This window comes from Centruroides vittatus, unplaced genomic scaffold (genome assembly GCF_030686945.1).
Source record: "Centruroides vittatus isolate TY-2023 unplaced genomic scaffold, ASM3068694v2 contig_349, whole genome shotgun sequence".
NCBI lineage: Eukaryota > Metazoa > Arthropoda > Arachnida > Scorpiones > Buthidae > Centruroides > Centruroides vittatus.
In genome coordinates this window covers 2799915-2824747 of record NW_027122172.1, presented here as the reverse complement: position 1 = coordinate 2824747, position 24833 = coordinate 2799915, and the positions used below count along the sequence as shown (strand labels likewise).

The 24833-nt window shown below is 28.8% G+C and overlaps 1 protein-coding gene across 2 annotated transcripts in view; it reads right to left on the bottom strand.

The window, feature by feature from the left end:
- The window catches only part of EcR (Ecdysone receptor), a 55959-nt gene that overhangs the window by 9730 nt on the left and 21396 nt on the right, over positions 1 to 24833 (bottom strand). Inside the window, exons 1-2 of one of the 2 annotated variants that reach the window (XM_067269292.1) lie at positions 17288 to 17669; positions 17029 to 17205 (exon numbers count right to left, since the gene is read on the bottom strand). In XM_067269292.1, the coding sequence (XP_067125393.1) occupies positions 17029 to 17205; positions 17288 to 17300 (190 nt within the window). In that variant the 5' untranslated portion in view covers positions 17301 to 17669. Of the gene's footprint in view, positions 1 to 17028; positions 17206 to 17287; positions 17670 to 24833 lie in introns of those variants that run through there. The other variant, XM_067269291.1, reaches the window with a different exon arrangement.

Below are 24833 nucleotides of genomic sequence, written 5' to 3'. Positions count from 1 at the left end.
GCTTCCACCAAAAAGCAATTTAAACACTTTAATTTTAAAAATTTTAAAATTTCTGCATAAATATATTCATTTCCATGTTTACTAACAATTATTTGAATAATTTGTGACAATTTCTGATGCTGTTTTAACTGAATAGGATCTTTGATCTGCATGTTTTTTCAATAAACTCATTAATCATATTTATTTAATTCTATTCATGTACGAATATAAATTCATAAATTAAATGTAAATATAACATATGTTTGTACAAAAAACAATAATATTACATTGCGAAAGATAAATGGCCTATAAATCTTACCTAAAGGGAACAATACGGCTTTTATAACTCAAAACCATCTCGTATATCTTTATTACTAGAATTCTGTATCTTATGATAGAAAATATATAGTTTCTAAACTAGAATATACATTATAATTTATGGATTTTCAAACTTCCGAGCCCAAACTTTGGCTGTAAGATCATCATTGCATATCTTCCATCTTTAATTATATTGTTCCCTAATATTTGTCATTCAATACAAATAAATAGGATCTAAAATCACACAAAAGCCATTTCAATTTCCAGAAAATTCAAAGAAAATCTGATTAGCCAGCAACCAATTACAAAATTTAAACCTTTTTAAGAATATTTATATGGAAAATTGACTACAATGATGGAAAGAACAAATACAGAACAGCTCAAAAATCATTTAACCAATTTAATGGCTATTTTCTTGTTTAATATTCGAAGTACGACAGCTTTAGTAAGTTAAATCATAACGCTTCTTTAAACCCTTTAATTGTTTGTTTAAACTATTTGTCTGACTTTTGAGCTAACCAGTACTTACAATAAATGTAAAAGTTTGAAAATTAAAAACTGATAATCATTACACTAACATCAGAAATAAAGAAGTGGCATTTGACAAGATATCAGTGGCGTAGCGAACACAAGTGGCGCCCCCTCCAGAAACACATACAATTTTGTCTCGGAGACCATTTGGGTGCCCCTCTGCGAGTGGTGCCCGGTGCACGATACACCCCCTCGCTACGCCACTGCAAGATAGCTCCGATTTCTTCGTCATACGACAGAAATTTGCTAATGGATAGCATCTATTACGACGACGATATTAAAAGATATGTCATTTGATCATTATTTTATTTTCAAAAAAAAAATGATTTTTAAAAGCTCCGTCGATTTGATTAAATTTAATAAAACCTAACATAGTTAATTTGAAATGTATATATAGTCTTCAAAACTTTTTTGTATTATACTATGTATTATCATTGATTTATATAAAACTTTAATAATAAGTATAGCATCAAAAACATACAACTTGCTGTTTATTTTATTACATAGTAATTTTTTCTTTAATAAAATATATGTAATTTACTAGAATAAACTAATAAAAAATACATAAATTAGTGATGTATATGGATGCCAGTAATAACATATATGATTATATATAATTGAATAAATATATGTAATTTTTTTTAACTTACTGCAATATTGAATTCTTCAGATATAAGTATTATAATTCACTAGAGTATATGGTATTATGGAATTTGAAGAGAATAATTTACAGATCCCATGTAAACTGAAAACATGCTTTAAAAACCTGTCTCTAGGTTCAAACCTCCAACTAAATATAACTATGAATTTTATAAGAAAATATAAAATCTTACTTTTAATATTTCACACTATTTTTGTTTCTTCTTTACAAGAAAAAGAAACATCATTTTAAAATTAGACATATTTTTTTACACCAAAATATGTCTAAAGTGTTTTTATTTGATTGCCAATCTTTCGGCAACCATTTTGCTTCCGTAAGAATGAATTTCGCTTTGTGTTCTTAGCGTCGGTTTGTATACTTTTCGTGTAATTCTAACAATATGTTTGCAACGTTTACAAATTTATAAAAGACAATATCGAGAATATATAAATTTAATCCGGTATTTAGGTATTAAGTTCATTTACCAAAAGCCGCTTTCTTTAAACCTCGAAAATCCATTTCTTTCTACTCGTTAGTCGGTCTCGGACAAAGAAACGACTTAAAAAATTCATTATCTCGTCTTGTCTACGTCCTTAAAAGATTAATTGACTATCAACATATATCTTTCTCTTTATTTTAATGATAAATACGCATTAATTTGTAAATTAGTCTACTTAAATTTCATTCCATCATCTATTCTAGTTAACTAGTGTTTAGATATAAACAAATCAAAATTATCTTTATATTTACATTTTATGTATACGTGCAAACTAAATGCTGATTCAAGGGATTGTAGCACCCAGGGCCAATTTAGTTGTCAGCACTCCCATACTTTTGATAAACCAAACTCATTTTTTGGGTTTTTCTGTATGTACAGGATGTTTTTTTTGTGTGTGTGTATGTGTGCACGCGCGCGCATGTGATTTTATTCACTCACTTTGAAGTTTAATAAGTTTTCTGCATTTTGTCAAAAATTTCTGGAATTTTGCAGGAAGGTTTGTGTATTAGGGAGATTGATGCTATTAAATTTTGGTGGTTAAAGGTCAAGGGGTGGAGAGATAGAAGAGGTTGTGTCATTTATTGAGTGGGAATGGATTTAACGAAGATTTTACTTATTATTAGCATTTAAAATTTTTTATAAAACTCGTCTCTATATAAATTTTGTATTATTTGAGGGTAAAGATTTTATAATAATTAATAATACAAAGGTTTTTTAATAAAATGTACTAATAAATGGCACCGCACACAATTTTAAATTTTTGCCAGAAAACTTACACAACTCATTGCTGGATTTTTTAATTTACAAATGTTGTAATTTGTTAATTAAAAAAATTAAAATTATAGTTTTGTTAAAAATGAATTTTTTTTTTATAGCAAGGTTTTTACTTCTACATCCTGAACCAATGCCTACTTGGCTCATACTTAAAACAGCACTTGGATATATGTATATACACAGGTACATTTACATGTAGAATCTTGCCAAAATTATTTCCAAGTTATATTCAAATCTTTCGGGAAAAATTCTGTCATTGCCAGCCAACCAAATTTTAACATAGTGTTTAACTTTCTCACAAAAGCTGTAACATCTTATGCATAATGATGCACTTTTTGTAGTGCTAAAAGAATGGAAATCGGAAAGAGTAAGTCGGGACTGTATGACGTGAGTGAGCACCTCCCATCCGTAATATTAAAACCACTACCGGGTGTGCCTAGATGTGTGGGTGGTTGCATATTCACGTAACAACATATTCTCTTATCTCGAGGAAGCATCCAGGACTTCTTTGAGGACTATTTTTGGTTTTCATATTGCGATATTAGAGCATTCACAGATATAAGAATAAGTTTTGTAAATCAATTGATGATAATGACACCAAATTTTATTTCTGACATATAAATTATATTTGTGTCAGGATAATTACCTGTCAAATATTAAAGAACTCGCGTACCTTCCTTGATATGTTTTCATTTTAACTAAATGTCATTTGAATAAAATGTGGTACCTTGCTTCTCAAAAATCTTGTATACTCATACAAAGTGAAATAAAAAATATACAGTGAAGTGATAAACACAGCACACTGGAAAATGAAATATAATTTGCACATAGTTTAATGAACTACTTGAAACAAATGGCATAAAACTATTTGTCATGTTGGGGTGTGGTAACAAATGTACAATCTATAAAATCTATCAATTCAGTTGAGTAAAGATTTAATCTGCATGCATGTTTATTATATATGACTGAGTGTATAAGTTCAATGCAGTTATAGCCAAATCATGATAAATATTTTTACACTAAGAAAACTGATTAACTATTCTACCCAATTTGTTTATTATCTTGCAATAATAAAAATAAAGCTGTTATGGGATGGTAAACAAATTCTTTCGTATCTTAAAAATGACATTCTCAATCTTTAACAGTCTATACAAATAATTTACAATGATAGCAGATAAAAGATTGTATAGAAATAAACGGTATTTTCTATTGTATATTCTTATTAAAATGATATTTTAAATCAATACAGAAATGAATATATGTTCATATTTACAGTGGAACTGTTCTATGAGACAATGTCGACCGCAAAGAAGCATTGCTCATTAAGCAGTTTGAAATATTGCCTTTGACAGAAAAGTTCTCATTAGTTACATATAATATTCATGCATAAACAACATTATTTTCATTTTATTAAATCCTTTTGATATTGGAAATGAATAATTAAAAATCATAATATATATTTACAATATTTATAGCAACAATTACTTTTTGCTTTACAATAACATATAGCTATTATAAAACACCTTTCTTATTTTGTAAAATGATAGCAACTTATGACAGTTATCATATGAAATGGGACTTCAATCTACTAAGTTATTTATAGATCTTATTTTAAATTTAAATTACATATGCATAAGTTTTTAAATCTAAATTACATATGATATATTTTAAATTTAAATGACAGCATATACTTATTCGGGAATGGAGAAGGAACAAAAACCTTGAAATTGTTTTTCATTTTAATAAAACTCAGACATTAATGTAATCAGCCGTTTTATTTTGCCGGTGGCTAATTAATATATAAATTCTATAAAATTTAACTAAATTTTTAAGCGAGAATAAAAGAGATAAGATTGGGTCTAGTCCTTTCACATCCACGGCTGTGAGAAATGGGGGGTCCCACCGTCCTTTGAAAGTCATTGAAATGACTTTCATACAATCTATAAAACAATAACATTTTTTACCATTTTATATTACTTTTGTATCACAGATTTTAGAGGCTCTTCTATGTTCAGAACCAGGCCAAATGGTTCTTCTGGATCTCCTCTATCTGAGCATGTACATGAATATGTATAGTATGTTCAATCGAATTTGTTACATAAAGTTATCTCCAGTTTCCTATTGAAGAAACAGACTGAACTGACAGAATAATATCTTAGAAGGAAAATTCTCATACAGCAAGACATGCCAAATATCTAATATAAAAGACAAGAAAACAACAGTAAAATTTAATAAAACCATTTGCCATTATGTGATTCAAACCTAATCCTATCAGAAGTCTGCATTTTTACAAACTGAAAGGAAAACTTCATTGCTGTATCATTGTAAGTATCAACAAAAATCAAAAAAATTATGTTATAAGCATAATATTACATAAATCTTGATGATAAAAATGTAAGATATTATCCAAAAGTCAAGAATTATAATTAAAAACATGTTTTAAAAAATTAAGGATTTATACTAAATTAAAAGACTTCCAGAAATGAATGTAATAATTTTTTCAACCAAAAATAAATAAAATTACTATTTTTTTAAATGATGTTAACTATTTATTAATGGTTATTAAGCGATTGTAAAAATGCCAAGAAAAGTAGGACAATTTTACAATTTGTTGAATTAAAAATAGGACAAATATAAAGAGCTCAAAAAGGAAAAGCTATTTATTAGAGAGTCAAAATTGCAGATTTTGAGACTGAAGTCTGCAGATAGAACAAAATCTACTGCCAAAACTCAAAATAACCACAATGAATGAAGGATGATTTTTTTTATATCGAAAGTCTTTTTTAAATGGTGCCGTTTAGTACAAAGATAAAAACCCAATGGATAGGATAAAATATTTCCATAAGTCAGATAGTTCGTACAAACATTAAAATTCATAATGAACGTCCGAGATCATTTTAAAAAGGAATTTTTAACAAACGTCGGACATTCGGTAATCTTAACTTACACTAATGCGCTGTAACGGTTTTCTATTCTGTTTAATAAATCAATATAGTAAATTGATATATTTATTATAATGAAGCACTATGTGTAAAACCAATATCCAGCAGGAACTACAAAAATCTACAAAAGCAAATGTTTTCACCCATGTTGAATTGTCATTGTCATTGTCAGGCTAAAAGACCTTTGCAGTTCAAATGCAATTCAAACTGTCAATGTCTTTTAGCTCTGTACCTAGTTTGAACTGTCGAATTTAATTATTATGTTTACTAACTAAATATTTAATTATTGTAAAATTTAAAAAATAGAAGCATCAACTTTGTATTGAAACAAGTATTGAATTATAAAGTGTCATTTAATCAAATATAAATCAGACCAACCATCATATATAGAAAGAAAAGGCAAATAAGACTTTTTTTCAGATGTTTCCCTTCTTTTATTTCCGACGTTCTTTTAGGTATTTAAGCATGGAATGGCACAAGGATGATCAACAGGTACTATCTATTGTTCACTTTGCATTAATAATTAATAAAGTTAATTGCAATTCCATGATTCTTTCTTTATCCTCTTTGTCTATTCTGCAAGTTTTATCTATATTTTTCTTTGAGAGAATTAAAAAATCTAGGAATATATCATCCCAGTAATAATTGTGTATGCATATGTATAGTACATTGGTTATTTGAAAATTAAAAATCCTTAGACTTTGTAATAATGCAAATGATTTAAGTCATTCGCAACAGTTATGCTAGATTCTTTGACTTTTATATTAATATAATGTCTAATATATTCTTGCATTACTGTATATAAATAATTTAGAAATACCTCAATTCTTTATCTAATTCAAAAACAAATATGAAACTCTGCTCGCAAATTATCAATGGCAAATTATATCAAGTTTGTTAAAGATACAGGATAAAAAAGATAATATATTGATGCAAAATGATTACTTTAAATGTTACATTTACTTATATAATTTTTAGCAGCCATTATGTTTTAATATGAAACAAACAAAAAAAAACAGAGTTAATAAAATGAGTAATAATCCTTCTAATTAATTAAAAATTTCACAGGACATATATTTTGTGATAATTTAGAAGATAAGATCAAATTCTAGTCTGAGATTTCTAGATTTTTTTTACCAATGAAGACAATTTATCAATTATAAGCTAGGCTCAATTTGCAAAGGAGTTGTGTCAATATAGATGAAAGCACAATGAACAATGCCCTTTCCAAAACTATCCACAAAATATAATTTTTCACAGATAATTATGCCAATTTAAAACTATATTCTTAAGGCAGCAAAAGATCCTTTTAAGCAATCATTCAAATCAACTCCCACTTCGGAATTATATAGTTTCGGCTAACAAGTGTTTTACCATTGTATAATTAAATATGTCCGTACAATTACAATGACGGAATCGCTCGTATGTATATCTCATTTACTATTATCTATGCGAGTATATAAAAAAAATTGGAATAATTTCAATGCACAGGCTCTTCTATTAATCTAATAATTATTTGATACAAAATTGCTTTTTGAAAAGATAAGATAATGATTTAGATACAATGTAGTGAAAATGCTTGATTTATTGTTACTTACATAGTACTTAATTAACATTAAAAATACATACTAATTACACAGAGTAATTACGATTATCAAATATAATTATTAATTATAATTTACCGATATGCATATTTATGTTACCACCGAAATATTACATCAATATTTAATTTATTTTTAAACTTTTGTTAATATATTCTTCTGTAATTGAGATGTAACTTTATATTAATTTTCTTCTAAATCATAAAGATCATATATTTGTTGTTTATTAGAGTACCGGAAGGCCTTGGGTGCAAATAAACTTTAAGACTGCTATTTAAAGCATTAGTAAAAATTGAAAAATTAAATCATAATGATGAAAATGTAACACTGAATGTTGCAGTTATGACTTTTTGAGTTTTAAGGCCTATGCAAGACTACCGGATGGATACTTTACGCACCTGTGTAATAATCTATCACTGCTAACAATGCAATATTTGCCAATTTAGAAAAACCTAATAAAAATCTATATCATCTTATCTTGAATTACATCATCTTAAATCTTTCTCTTCCTATCAGAAGTATCTGCACACTCTTTGTTAAATTGATTCCTAATGAGTTTTTCTTCACAGATCCAAAACAATGTCTACTTAATCTTCTTAAATGAGATTCAATAAGATATTATTTACCTAAAACTATGATTATAGATGCAATATTCATTAATAAACTTATTTATGACAAGAATATCTGAATGCCATGATCAGTGTAATAAATATTGGGATAACGGTTTGTGCATTCAATAATTTTATTCTACGCTTAACAGACCTCTCCACGTTACTTCGCTTTTCTTTTCTAGACATCAGACTTCATCAATATTAAAATAATTTTTATTTATTGATGCTAAATCTAACCTTTTTAAGAGATTCAAACCTATAAATTTTGCTTGTAGAAAATTTCAAATTTTCTTTTTTTAATCGAGGGATAAACAGCTGCTCTATCATGTATCAGTTTTATGACTTCAAACTTAGTGACAAAAAACAAAAGAAAAACTTTAACAACACTTAGATTGCTATGATTATTTCCAATTCTGACATCTCTTTATACCTCCAGGAATTATTTTCCACATTGTTAGACACTAAAAATATGCCAAAATTAACTAGTTATTTGTCCCTCGGTAGAACAAGTTTTACAGTTTCTCTCAAAAAGAATTTAAAAAAGTAATTAATCTTTGGAAAAGTAAAAGTTTTAAAAATCCAAGACAGAGCCGACTATCTTCCAACAGTTGGAATGGACATGTAGAAGACTTCAAAATATTTCTGTATTAATCTTCGTAGGAAATGAAAAAACCAGTTGTTACTTTTGAATTAAAATTCAAATAATAATTCATTTGTTTTTATACATAATGAAGTTGCTTAATTATGATTATGCAGTAAGTGACAATGATGTAAAATATATAATAAAAATTCTGTATTTATCGTAATTAATACATATTAAATTCTGGTTTATAGTAACGAATTCAAAATTTTCAGTACCCAGACACCTTAGCAAACACGTTAATGAACTAAAAATAACTCCAGAGATTTATATCTGTTTAGAATAATTCTCCTGACTTTATTTTACACTACGTTCACATAGTGCATAAAAATACAAGACACTATACACAGTGTAGTACACAGTTCTTTTTCAAAATTTGCAATCATGGACCCGAGAAAAAGCAAATGCATTTTAATTAGTAAATGACTTTTATTAGTTACAGTGTAAAAAAAATTGCCAAAGTAATTTTAGATAACATACGTGAGTTACTTGATCTGTTTAACAAATTTGTAATTGTCATACCATCATAATAATGTACAATTCTTCAAGAAGCATTCTATATACGAAGTGGTACAAGTTTCTTATTATATATTCGAAATACACTTGTGGATATGAATCATTAACTAATTTTGTTAAGTGATAAAGTATTTGAGTAAGACAGCATTTTAGTCTTTACAATGGCTGACTTTTATCCCATCTCATAGGTAGAAAAAGTGGCAAATTCCATTTCTGAAATCACTAGTATTTCCCAAAATAATTGCTTTTAACAAAGAAATACTTAAATATTATTTATTCTAGCATTTAAATAAAATTTTAAGATTTCTATTCAACTCAAGCTGTAATAAATTCTGTAAATTGTTTATTGATTTTATGTTTGTATCCTGTCATTTTTCCATTGTGTTTTTTTGATGTACGAGTGCATAAAATTTTTAAAATGACAAGAATTCTTTTGGACAGTTAAACTAATCACTAAATTCTCTTTAGAAGAGTTTTGTCTTATGTAATAACTAAAATATGTAGTACGGATCTGCCGGATTTTTATCAAGCTGAAATGTGTAGTAATTTCATATACAAAATCAATAAATAAAGCATTGGATGGTCAATACAACCATATATTTTTATTTATAACCCTTAAAATATCTCATTAATTAATTATTGGAAGCTATCTTGCATTTCTTAATGACCTTAATGTTATGCTTGTAATATATTACAATTCACCAGTTTAATTATGTAGCCATGTCAATGATCTTATTTCACAAGTAACAATTAGATCTTGTAAAATTAATTTAAATGGTTAATTTATAAACCTAATTTATATATTTATTTTAAAATGTTGAAAATTAATAAATAAAGAAAAATTAAGATTATAAAACTTATAATTTCTAATATTTTATTCAAGGTTTATGGCTCTTAGAGTATTGTCATATTTTAAAGTTCTAAATATTGAAGTGAAACTGTAATGTTTCACTTCATGCCTTAGAATAAAATAAAGTCTGCTATTTTTTAAATATTTATCTTTTGTATTTATTTCAAATTTAATTCAAAATTTCCTGCAGCAAAATATAGATCTGATCTTTATGATTATTCTGTTTCACTTTCCAAAGATCCATCAGAGATTAATTAATTATTATTGTCTGTCAGATATTCAACCAACAGTTTTTTATGAAGAATTTACAATACAGCAAAGATATAAGCTCATTGAATTCAAATGAAACAATTTCTATAAACTGATATTCAAGAATAAGCTTCAGAATGCAAATCTTGATTGAAATTAAGGTTAATGTTACCTTAGGTAGCCAAGATGGCGGCTCGTCTCTAATTCCAGCAAAGAAACAGTGGGACGCACGTTCTAACCTAACCTAACCTATTATAATAATTTATTAGAATAGGTTAGGTTAGGTTAGAACGTGCGTCCCACTGTTTCTTTGCTGGAATTAGAGACGAGCCGCCATCTTGGCTACCTAAGGTAACATTAACCGAAATGAATAAATTATAAATTTTTGATATATATCAATATTATTTTGTAATGGACATTCGATTACAAAATAAATATATATCACAATAAAGGCCAGTTTAAACTTATTATGGCCCTAAGCTGTAATAGATAAGAGACCATTCTCCTCTATCAAATAAGTGTAAAACCTTAAGTTTAGCTCATTTAGCTTACATGTAAATTCAACCTTGGTTACAATACTCAGAAGGTTTCAACCATTCCTGAGCAATATCAATGTTTGCATTAAAAATGGTAAAGTAAGGCTAATACATATTTACAACATTCTCAAGTATTTCAAGATTCAATTAATGTTAACTTCTCAATCACTTTTAATAGTCAGCCATTTTATTTTTAATTTTTATAAAGCAATTCAAATATAAAAGATCAAAACAATTACTATTATGTAGAAATGAATAGGTAATATAAAAATATTTAATTAAAAAGTTCAATTTTTTCAGTTTTACAAAGTAAGAAAAATAACTTTATATAAAAACACTGATTTGTGGATAAATAAGAATGTTCAACTATTAAATGAAGGCAAAAGAATTTAACATAATTTGCATTATCATTATTTTATATGTTAAAATTTACTTATATTCTGGATTCTGTAACCAACTAAATATACAATTTTATCAACTTATATAGAGAATTTTCAATTAATTTTAATTAAATGCCAAATTTAGTTATGCCAATGGCTTAAAAGCACTAATATTGATACAATGAGCCATTGTTAACTTGTTCCTATCCTCCAGAATGTTTAAGTCCTCCAAAATTTATCTAATTTGGTCCACTGCCTAAAAATGTAGGCTACCCTGAGGTAAAGAAAGCAAGACATTCCATTACAAAATAACAATGAGCATTGTCACTGCCTGTTACATTAATCATAATTTTCTGAAGAGAAAATTATCCAATGCAAAAAAAAAAAAGACTGGTATGCATTTTAATTTCCAAAATTTAAATTTTATTATTTTGCTACATGAAAATAAACATAAATACAAAATAATTCAAATATTAAAAGTATTTAACTATTCGATAACCTCAATTATTATTTTTTGTCCTCTTTCAACTCAGTTTTATCTGATTTTAAATTCGGTGTTCTGCATAAATAATGAGAAAAACAATAAAATTGTACATTTTAAATTATTTAGGCCTATACTAATTTTTTCCGTTTCAAATTTTTTATGAATTATGTACTAAATTGCATGTATGAAAGGATCATTATTTAAATTTTCTCACATTCATCTCGCTAAGATAATTAAAGTTTTCATCCTTTCAATAGATGGTAAAAAATTTTCCATAGATGGATAATTAATATAAGGAATGATGAGAAAGACAGTGTTATTGATTCTATATTGTCTGAAAAATGATAAAAACTAGTGATACTTTAAAATTCTTGCTAATTACAGAAATTAATAGAGAAAGTATAGCTGTAGTCTAAGTAACAGAAGATAAAATGATGAGATAATTGAGAATCTTTCTTTTTTCTATTTAGTTTATAGAAATGATTACTATATTTGATAATACAATATTGATTACTAGCATTAATACAAATTAAGTTAATAAACTTATTTAGAACATGAGATAAATCAGCACTTCTATCTGTGTCAGCAATTGAATTCAAACAACATTAAAAATTATATTGAATGGCATTTTATAGCAATATGGTAGTATTAATAGCAGATATAACAACATTTAGTAACAGTCACAGCAATAGTATGTGAATTAGTAACAGGTATTAATATTAATCATGGTAATATATTAGATAACAGCAACAGTTAGTAATAATCAATGTAATATCAGACTAATATAAGAAGCAGTTATAACAACAATTATTATTCTTCAGCAACACAATTTTTGACTAATAGAAAAATTTTCAATCAACAAACAACAAATTCTTGTTAATGAGTATCGTCGAATGATAATTTATTCCGAATTTTAACTTTCTTAACTTCATTTTATTAAAAAATTTATGTTAACAACAAAGTAAAATGATTATCATTTAAAAATACTGGGAACTGTCAATTATCTTGAAGACATATCCTGTTCTTAATATTAATTGTTTTTATACTGTTCTTAATTGACACTAGAGGAAATTGGATAACAGAAATTTATATACTTTTTTCCCTACTTTGTAATCTCAAAATTATGAGTTAGAAAAAAATCTAAAAGCATTAATTATTTATTTTTTAATTTAAAATATTGATAATTTATTCAATGGGACAACTCAAATGTCATTAATTTTATTAAGGTTGTTCTGTTGTAAGTTGTTAGTAAAATTCAATGAATAGAATCACCAGACCAGATTTAAATAAATAAACTAATTAGAAAATAATTTAAACAAAAACAGCACAGATTCCCAAGAAAGTGTCTAAATGATTAAACATGCACTTAATTTTAAATATTTAAGTTTTATCAGTTTTAAATGACAACGCTAAAGAAACTGCGCATGAATTTATTTATTTAGTGAAGTAATAAAGGCTTTGCCTTGTTACCAGAAACAAAAATATTTAAATAAATTATTAATTAAAATATAAATTAAACATATAAACTGGATATGTATGTCTCAACTAGTGTATGTTACAAAATAATATAAAGTTATATCAATATTTCATATAATAAATTCTTGGCAAATATTCCATTTAACAAAAGCAAACTTCTCAATTCTTTTGATCCTAATTAATTTACTTAAAAAATAGCTTCAATATTAAATTTACAATTCTAAATATGAATTAACAGAAATGCATTTGTCATTAAAAATAACTAAAGCAAAAATTTTGGGATATTTATATATATATATATATATAATATATATATGAGAAATTCTGCAAAATTAATTTGCTGAATTATCAGAATTTAGAATTGTTTACTTAATAAATAAGCTATTTTATTAAGTAAATTAATTAGGATCAAAAGAATTGAAAAGTTTGCTTTTGTTAAATGGGATATTTATCAAGACTTTACTTTGTTTGTCAACAAGTAGCCTCTTTGAAAGGAAGCTCTGATATAAACTGATAGGACTATTAAATTATTTACAAAGTTTACAGTATTCAATTTGGCAGATTAAATGCTTCTAAACAATTTCAATATTTGACAAGACTTTTGTTTTAATGCAAAGAATTCAAAAACTAAATCATTACATTAATTTTAATTATTTAAAATTTTCACGTATAAAAAATAAACTCCAACTTTCCTAATAAAATCTAAAGTTTTCTTTACCGGGTTGGACAGATATACATATGTCAATATGTTAAATATATAAGTATAAATTCATCAATGCAAACTTTAACGAAACAAATTAAAATTAAAAAGTTTTAATTCGTCTCATTAAAGTTTATACTTTTTGCATTTGTTAAACTAGAGAAAATTTTCTTTCGAGTCTCGTCATATCTATCGGTATTCGGTAACTATTTGTCAAATATGTATTCCGAATCCAAGTGTATTCAAGCTTTTAGTCTAATCTAATCTAGTCTAAGCAAATTTAGTTTGAATAAATATAATAGGAATTTCAAAATCACTCCCTCTACAGAGCAACTAATGGACACAAAATAGAGAAAAACCACAAATTAAGTTCTGGCAATATGTGATGCAAAAGTCAAATCTCTCTCCGGCATCTTCAATTTTGCTTAAGACAGAGAGGCGCGGAGAAATCGAGTCCCGCGTATAGTAACCCTTTGTCCGTATTGTTTCCCTATTCGCAAATGCAATAAATAATATATCGTAAATCGTAAAAATTTTAATATTCGAGATATCTATCAAATGTAAACGTACCGTACAAAGTACCGACAAAGTCGTTTTTAACGATTAAAAACTTTTATACGTGGCAAATTTTTTCACACGACAAAAAGCTTATCGTGTCCTTATACAGAACCGTCTTTGACTTAAAAAACACTACAGAAATCGGGCAAACTAGTAGTAAGATACGTCTATTATCACGAGAAATGGTTTCGTGAATGGTTTATATTAGAGCTCTCTATGCCATTTAACAATATAGAAGATTAGGTTAACCAATTACAGATAAAAACTAAGGATAACACCAATCTAAGCAACTTCTTACGAAAGCCACGCTTGAACAAATTGATTGAAAATCATAAGAAAAATCTTCAATTTTGATAGGAATTAATTAGGAATATATTAATAAGTTTATTTAATTATTTTTTAAATATAAATAAAGATTTGAAAAAATTATCGGATTAAAATAAAACATTTGGTTAATGTTACCTATGGTTCCAAGATGGCGGCTCGTCTCTGATTCCAGCAAATAGAAGGGAAACAGTGGGGACTCAAGTTCTAACCTAACCTAACCTATTCTAATAAATTACCATAATTATTACCAACAAAATTATTAGAATAGGTTAGGTTAGGTTAAAATGTTCGCCCCCACTGTTACTTGCTGGAATCAGACGAGCCGCCATCTTGGAACCATAGGTAACATTAACCAAAAATCTATGGTCAAACTTCAGCAGTTTGATTCATTATATAAGTCATAGAGGTAAAATATTAATTAAAAAACAAACCTACAAAGAACAAATTACAGAATCTTCCATCCCAGATCGCTAAAACTGTCAATTTTGAATGAAAGAAGAAGAAAAAACAATTTGGGGTAAAGCAATTTTTGTTCCTAAAGCCAAAGAACCCCCCCCAAAAAAAAGAAAAAATTGTAATAAACGTCACGCGATTCTACAGTTCATATTAATACCTAAAGCGATTTATTTTTCTATATAAAACCGAATTTAAATAATCGATATGCAAAATAAAAATCATAGATTCATCAATATAAGCTTTAATGAGACGAATTGAAACTTTTTAAATATTTATTACATTTATTAAACTAAAGGAAATTTTCGTCCAGTCTTCTTGTATCTATTATACTAATCATTAAATATTCATCTGAGATCAAACATATTTCAAGATAGAAAAATGTGGGCTATGACTCAAAATTTGGACTTTGGACCAAAAAAAAAAATTCAAAGTTGGAATATAATAATTTGGCATTTTAGAAAAGTCGCATCCTTACAACTCATGGTTAATGTAACCTCTGGTGCCAAGATGGTGGCTCGTCTCTGATTCCAGCAAGGAAACAGTGGGACGCACGTTCTAACCTAACCTATTCGAATAATTTTGTTGGTAATAATTATGGTAATTCATTAGAATAGGTTAGGTTAGGTTAGAACCTGCGTCCCACTGTTTCCTTGCTGGAATCAGAGACGAGCCGCCATCTTGGCACCAAGGGTTACATTAACCCAACTCGCTAACGCGTAGAACAATTAATAGAGTTTTTGTATTTTTATCATTTTTTTTAATAATATTAAATTCAAAAGTATTTAATTTTAACAAATTCGAAAAAATTCGATTCAAATTCTAAGTTTTCTATAAAAAATCCACTTAAAAAACTGTTTATTAAACCGATTAAAACATCAATCAACCCGAAGCCAACGATATAAAATATGGCATCGACGATTGATTCGAAAGCGTCTGAGAAGCGAAATAAGTCTAGTCACATACGAAAACCAGACTATAACGTCCGACATTTTGATCACCAAAAACTTTACTTTTATATATTTTATTTTTTCGTCTCCAAGGAATCTCGCAGTCATTTCACATGCGACGACTCTCGCGTAAAATCTAATACAATACTATTTTGCGGCAAGGAACCGTCATTTAAATCTTTATTTTTGTTAACTGTAACTTAATAAACGTTTTATTAATTTTAATGACGAATTCTACGTTTAATTTACTCCTTATTTAATCGTGTAATAATCTGTTCGCGTTTGATTTATTCGTGTATCAATCGTTAAATGGCGTTAAAAGTCGACACTTTATCATTGAGTAAATAGCTTATATCCGACAAATAGGTTGGAGGTTCGCTATGGTCTTCCTCCTATATACATTTATATTGATAAACTTTTCAATTATTTAAATATTCTTTCAATAAACTTATCGTTTGTTTGTTCATTTTTCTTTCGTCGGAGTGATTATTTGTTCAAATAAAAAATCAAGCAGACCTCTAAACGCCTAAAAATATAACACATAATGAATACTTAAGGCCAGTAATCTTAAGCAAATAAACAGGAATTTCTATGATTAAAAAACTAGCAAAAAATTGTTTTTTAAGTAAATTAAGTTTAAAAAAAGTGATTTTGAAATAAAAAGTCGTATTAAAATCTATGTACAGTATAAGATGCTTTCTAGACCGAAAACCCTTAAAGTTTAACACAGTAAAATGGTTAAAATCACAGAAAATGTGGATTTAAGTTTCTTAAATGTAGGACTAAAGTCCTTACAATTTCGTAACAACCTACGCGAGTCTATTTTTTGGCAAAAAATTCCCGAATATAGAACAGAAAAATCGGTATTAAATTACAAAGATGTCTAAAAAAATGAAGGAAAAAACATCCGTAACAGTAAAGAGGAGAATTTGATCCGTTAAGCGATGCCCTTACTCGGATATTTACAGAATAAACTTATTACAAAGAAAAAATAATAATAAAGATTCCACTTACCTTTACATCCTTCGCACGTCAAAGCATTATAATGATACCCCGATGCTCTGTCCCCACAGACTAAACATAACTCTTCTTGCTGCCTCGGTGTTGGACCTTTTTTCTTCTTTGCTTCAAAACTATCCACTCCATAACATCCATTTATACCGCTACTGGGAGGACTCATATCTTCCTTACCTAAAATCAATGAGACAAACACATAAAACTCCCACACAAATATACGAAAAAATTATATAAAAAAAATATATATATAATTTACCCCAGATAGTCATGTTTTTAGATTTTTATAGCTCTCTTTTTAGCTTTAGAAGCGAGAGAAGTTTGAATCGGTTTTGAAATACTCCTAAGCCATCTGGTTACGTCTGGACTAATGGCTGCTGCTTGGTCAGATACTTTTACCTGCTTAATTATGTCACATGTGGGTACAACAGTATTTCAAACGTAACCGACATAGGATTAAGATCTGGCTTTCTAGGACACTGTCCTAGAAACCAGTAGAACACCAACAAAGGAAATTATTACAGGACTTTTGTTTGCTGTAAGAGGTTTCGGTTAGTGCTACTAGAAAAACTGTGAGAACTCGACTAAAAATAATCTTAATAATTCCCCCTTTATGACTCATCTAGAGTTGTAGTATTTTTTTTTTCTTTCTTTTCTAAAAGCATCCATTTGTAATTTTAGCTTTAAAATTACGTAAGAATTTTCAAGCGTAAGATATAATTATACTTTAAAAATATACATTAAAAAAGGCGCGGTTTTCACGTGTTTAGTGCATTATATTTATTATTAATTCTTGAAAATACATGGGAAAAGTTGGAAGATTTCTCTAACCACTGGCAACAGTAGTCAATAACCTTATTGCGAAAAAGATTCTACGAAAGTTAACTGAGACAAGTACAAAACTTCAACCATGCAAACAGAATTACTTGGCCCGAGGGTGAAATGCCTTTCAAACAGCGAGTCCTGCAATTTGCACAACTGGTCATGCAACAGGTTTGTGTGTAGGGTATATTAGGGTGGGGTGATGATTGGATAGGCTATGCCCATGTTATGAAATAGGGGTGAGGGCTACTTGGATACATTCGAATATAAACAATCCGAAAAGCTATTAATTAACAAATAAAATAAAATACATTACTAAACAAGTGCCTAACTCTCACTAAATATTTACTTTTGTTGGTTTATGAGTCGTTATATATACATATATATATATAAATGATTAATTAATTTGGATGAGGATTATATATAAATTATGCCCTGTACTTATAAGTGAAAATGTAGCAATGGGGAGATGTTTTGTTTAATAGAGAGGGGAGGGGAAGGAATTATGTGACGCAGACAAGTCAAGGGCAAAACACGATAGACACACACACACACACCACACAACTGTCAACGAATTGATGGGTGGTATTTTCGAATTTGTAATTCTGTACGCAAACTATACGAAGAAAGTGTTTTTATTTAGCTCCGATAATGTAGATTTTTATCACGCATTAATTAAATTGCATGTAGCGAAGCGAACGTTCTTGAAAAATAAATTATTTTTACATCCGCTTTCATTTTATTTTTTAAAACGCCAAAATTATTTCTGTTTTAAATAAATAAAAAAAAAGATAAATAAATAAAACGAATTTTAATGAATTTAGAATATTTTACATATCTTCTTCGAAGATGGAAGCAGCGTTAACAATTAATGTAATTAATAATTTATTTATTTAACAATTTAATCGATATATTTTATGTTTTATGTAAAAAATAATTGTTAAAATGATACATTCGAAGTTAATTAAAGATCATTTGAATTAATCGTTTATGTGTTGAATGTGATTTAATCGATTAAGGACATTTTCTAACGCAACGAGCGCCACTTCACTTTTATTACACATACACTCAAAATGAACCTAACACGGCGTGAAATATAGGTCACAAGGCCAAACATACAAAAAAATACATTTTTGAATAAATCGATTTATTCTCTCTTTCTTCGCTCTCTTCGCTTCGATCATAACAAAATTTAGTTATTTTTTTTAGATATTTAATAATTTTGTGACCAAATCAATCATTTTTATTATATGTACAGTACGTATATTTTTGGTTAAATTACATCCACCGGATTTTAACTTTAAAATAATAAAATAATTCGGTCACTGACGCGTGCGTGTTATGTTATACGTTACATCCTGTTTCGTAAATATCCCCGATATTGTGTAAATTAGAATACATAATCGATTATTTAAAATTAATTTTTTAAGCATTTCGCCATTATAACGCTGCCGTAAATTACCATTAATTTAAAATCTATCATAGTTACGGAGAGAAATAAAATCAAGTATTTTCTTAGAACTGTAAATATATACTGTGTATATATATATAATAGGTACTTCAATCATAAACGATTTGTTTCATAGAAATGAAAAAAGAATGTATTCGTTATCCTATAAATCAATATAACTGGAAAAATACTCTGCCATTAAAATACACCTATCCATTCATTTCTTTCATCCATTCTTTGCTCTATTTGATGGTGCAATAGTCTTGAATTATGTTTAAAAACTCATAGATGTACGGTATAGTATTCAATATTTTCAAACTTAGCATAAATTAGAATTACAACTATACAAACAGCGGATGATAAAAAAATTTATCAGAAAGAACCTCTCATTTTCCCGAAAAACCACGGGTGATAGGATGATAAACTAGAAATATTTGGGTAGAACGACCGTATCGTGCATCCATGCATTTCTTTTATCCATTCTTTACTCTATTTGATAATGCAACAATCTTGAATTATATTTTCAAAAATCATACCTACATCGCATAATATTCAATGCAAATATTCATTAAAATTACGCATCGCATAATTTTAATCTATAATAATTGGATCTAAGAAATAAGAAGATATTAGAAAGGACCTTCACCTGCCTACTTTTCCAAAGAAACATGGAAGATCGGAATGATAAATCAACGACATTTGGGGAAATACACATTGATAAAATAATAATAATAAATTTGAAACTATTTTTATGTTGCTGTGGATCATACAAATAGTTAAATATGATGGATGATACTATTGAATCAACACTCGCCTATCCGTTTCAAAGGATATTTAAGCTCTGCAACACTTAATTAGTTAACGAAATAATGGAACAAAATTTATCATCTTTAATTTAAAACCATAGTTTCGAGTATATTCAAACATAACGAAAGTGTAGCAAGACGACAGAACCTTCTTTAGAAAGAACAAGAACTTAATAACTAGTTTGAATTATAAATACTTAATCCGAATCCTTTTTGGTTTTTTATATTTCGCTTCGCCAGTAGGCATTGTCTGGCATAAATGATACGCTCTACGTATCTTCTTTACAGGTGACATCAAAACAAACAATATGGCATTATAAACCAGGCTACTGTACTGCGAAGTAGGCGAGGGTCGTTACAAATACAGGTTCATCCCTATTTCTTTTTTTGCTTAAATTTAGGCTCATCGATTCGCGTGATAAAAACCACTCTTTCGAACGTGTAATCTCACTTTGTCCGTGGCAAATAAAAAAATCGAATACAATCTTCAAAAAATAACAATAAATCGGAAACTCGGTTCATATGGATCCCATAAAATTTATTGGAAGAAAACAAAACAAAAAAAATGGTGGAAGTATGTTTTAAATCTACGCCCCGAATCGATTGTTTCTTAAGCCCATCTTTTTTTTTAGATTTAGTTAAAAGATTTAGAAATTCCAATTTTCTTCCATATAAATATATATAAAAGTAACAATTTACTTGAAAGACTTCATAAAGGATTCGTGTTTTTAGATATCCGTGCCAAGAAATAAAAATTAATGCAAGAAACTCACGAGGGAGGAAGAAAGTGAACGAGTTTTAGTAGTTTAAGTCACGTGCCGTGAGAATATGCAAATTTATTTTTTTTTAAAGAAATGAATAATTATTCCGACTTTTTACCTTCAGACATTTATATATAACGCGTCGCAACAACCGAAGTACGGTTTGAAAAAACGTTCACGTTTCGTAAGCCAACGTACTGTACATTTTACACAATTAAACCCGATTTCGGACATAGAATATGAGTTAATGCAGAACTTTAGGAGTTACGTATCAATAAAGCGATAATTAACGATATTAACTTAGCATAACTTCTAGTTAATTTAAGCGTATAGACCGTGTGCAGCGGAGCAGGATCTCGTCAAAAGGTAAGAATCGGTGCCATTCCGTACCATCGCGATGTCTGGCTCGGAGCTACAGGTGACCTTCACAGGTGCGTAGAGGGCACGAAGGCTAGCAAAGCGGGAAAAGTTACTGGGCGATAAAAAAAAAGATCCTGTCATTACGTGTACAGGGTGAAAGACACTGGCTTGTTATGCATCGTCGGCCGGATATAACAAAAGATAACTTCTCCCCCGCTCTTCGTTCCATACTTTCGCTAATTGTAAATAATTCCAATTTTCTACATAAATATGTTACAATATTGATTAAAAAAAATAAGCGAAATTTTTCTAAAAGAAAATAAAAATGACGTAAAAGATTTCGAAACTCATTTCTTTTCATATTTTGTTTTTTCTAATACGTAATATTTATCAATGGACTTTGACCTTATTTATATATAAAAGTTTAATTCTTTATTTATCGGTTGATATATTTTTGTCGTGTTTACATAAGAATATTTTATTATTATTATTATTATTAATAATATAATTATATAAATATTATATACGACAGTAACATTATTATTATTATTTTAATTATTCTTTCGGGCGACGATAATCCGATTTCGATTTATAGCACATAATTCGCCCAACTGGTTAAAAGAAAAATGACGTCCGAAATATTCGCCCTTACGGCACAAGAATCAGGTCAGTTTAGTGGTTGTCTTGGTAACGAGGATAATCGTTTGGTCTTCGCCGCGCAAAACGAGGTCAAATTCGCCAAAAGTTCGTCTTTCGAAAAAAAGAAGAAAAAATAATAATGCTTTAATATTTCCCACATTCGATTACATTTTAACGTTCGATATTCAGGATGTTTAAGATTAAGGTAATGCGGATGAAGTATTATTATTATTATTATTTCTTTTTAATCTATAGATATGCTGCGTCAATCCCGTCGCCATATTGATTTTAATTCGCTCGACGCGCTTCTTTCCTTTTAAGGCTAATTACTCGATGAAGTTTTTCATTCATTAATTACTAATTCTTCTCGTTTTCGTGCAACCATCTTAAAGTTAATATATACACACGTATTATACAGTGTATGGCGTTATATAAGCCATATACTGTATATTTTTATATGAAACGGAATTGAGGTTTAGTTCTTTTGTTTCTTTAAAAAGAGGAAAAGATTGAGTAATATAATAATAATAATAATAACGAGTGTGGAGGTTTTGATATACTTCAAGTTTTTAATATGGAGGAAATTTTAAATTCTTTCCTCTATAAATATTTTGATGTTTAGATGAAAGCAGAATGGTAATATTAAATCGTAGAAGCCGTATACAGTGACATTTCCAGGGTTTCTGATTAAAAACAACCATCGCCGATATTTTAAAAAATATTATATGTAGGCCCGTATAAAATATCTGCGTACAGGTATGTTTATGTCCATATACTGATACATACACAAAGAAGTATATATACACATACACGTTCTGTATACATAGCGTAATTATATCCATTTATATACATTATAAATATGAATGTCTAAAGATTTCGATTTAGCTTTAAATAGATTCATTTATTCAGCTTTTTTTTTGATTAAAAAACGATTACTTTTAATGGGAATTTAGAAAGAGGTCGAGGTCTATTGCGAATTCTTAAAAGCAAAAAAGCGGGTTTAAAGTATTTTTCTATCATAACTTACAGAGGGCGTTGTAAAATGTACTGCATCCTCTTGTGTAGCACGTAAATGATCGGACAGCGACCTTGAAATGTCCTGGATGGATGGTTGGAAGAGAGCCAAAAGAGACAATTCTGCATTATCCTTGAAAGCGGGCGGCCCGATAACAGATGCTGCCGCAACCAACAACTACGAAGTTTATCCCCAGTTAAATTCTGACATCATAATGACATATTATATCGAATATCAAAATAACTCGCTTAAAACCGAGATAGCTTAAATAGCTGCGGGATGACAATCGAATTTAACTTCGTTTTTTATACAAAGTATGCTGAAAAAATATACGAGAGATCTATTCAATTTCGACTCGAGTGTTGGTTTTTTTTTCTTTCTTTTTGCCTCCAGTCAAGAGTTTCGGATGGGTTAATCTCTTCCAAGATCTCGGGCATACCGATCGATTCATTAAGAGTTAACTACTGCATTGACATTGTTAGGGGACGAGAAATAAAATACCTCATTAAAAAAGGATTTTTATGCACCTGAGCATGCGTGAAACATATCATCCTAGTGGAACACTGACATACAGTGCGACTGTGCAGTGGGAAATTTGCCACGCGATCAGCCAACGACCCTGGCCATCAAGTGAGCGTGACCCGTTCTGCAGGAACCAGTTAGAGATGGACAAAAATGGACGCTTGTGTTATGTTAGTGCGTGGGTCGTTCACACACCGTCACACAATGACCGGATGTGTAAACACTGGAACAGGTGACAGTGACCTCGTGCTGGCTCGATTACTATCATCCCATGATCGGTTGCATGGTAACGAGGGAATGTATCCCCCTCCCCTGTCAAGGTTAGTGGGTTGGCGTGCCGCCGAGTCATTTACCGCACTCTCGCACGAGTTATAAAAAAAATCTAGAGGGGAATTTTTTTGCCTATCCCCATAGTTATTGTCACGCTGTTACTGTATTGATAATTGTAAACACGGGCATCGCTCACAACCCCTAGTACGTCCCGATCGTCACCTAAACAAAGCGAGTAATGTCACGAAAGTAAAAAAAAGTATCAGTAAGGGACTAAATGCATAAGTATACACAAAACAGGTTTTTGAGGCAATTGTACATAATGTCCAGGTCATAGAACCGCAGGTGTTCTATTTATGTTGACGTCATTGGTGGCGCAAATATATGTTGTGGTTTCGTCAATTTTTATTTCCGAACAAAATTTTGCAATAAAACTTCCTCGAAATCACTCTTAAGGTCATTAAATCAGCTCAATAGGTCATGTACTAGGTAGGTTAAAACGGCAGGGGAAATTTGAATATGCTGTTCGAAAAAACTCTGTTTTAAACAAGAAAAAATTAACGAACCTACCTGGCACGACAGACAATTATCAATGGCAACACAAATCCCGATATTAATAAAGCATGTCAGCGTTAGATTTAAAAAAAAAAAAAGAAACTATCGTGTATTTCAAAAAGCAAGAAAACATATAATGATAAAAGTTAGCGTGGTGCAATAGACTTCATTCGTAAGTAAGTAGTTCATTACTAGAGCAACCTATTACATCTATTAACCATAAAACTAATTCAAAAAATCCCAGGCGATTCTCTAATTAAATAATAAGCACGCAAAAGTTAGGAAAAAGATTTAGAGTTCATTCCATTCGAGTAACAAAAACAAGAAAAAAAATTAATAAGGGTTTGTCTGTCATGCAATCTCCTCGCAATTATGGATTCTGAGATCGTTTATCAGATTATCTAAACTTTTCTTTAGATAATTATATAATATGAAACGATATTTTCACTTCGATTGCTAAAGATTGTGCCAAACCGAATATTAAGTTCAGCTATTTTTCAAACAAAAAAGAAATTTAACGCAGTATCGAGTAATTAAGGCCATCGTTGGAAGTTCAGAGATTACAAGGGAATTTCAAAATTTATATTTTGCTTTCCGCCGGTTGA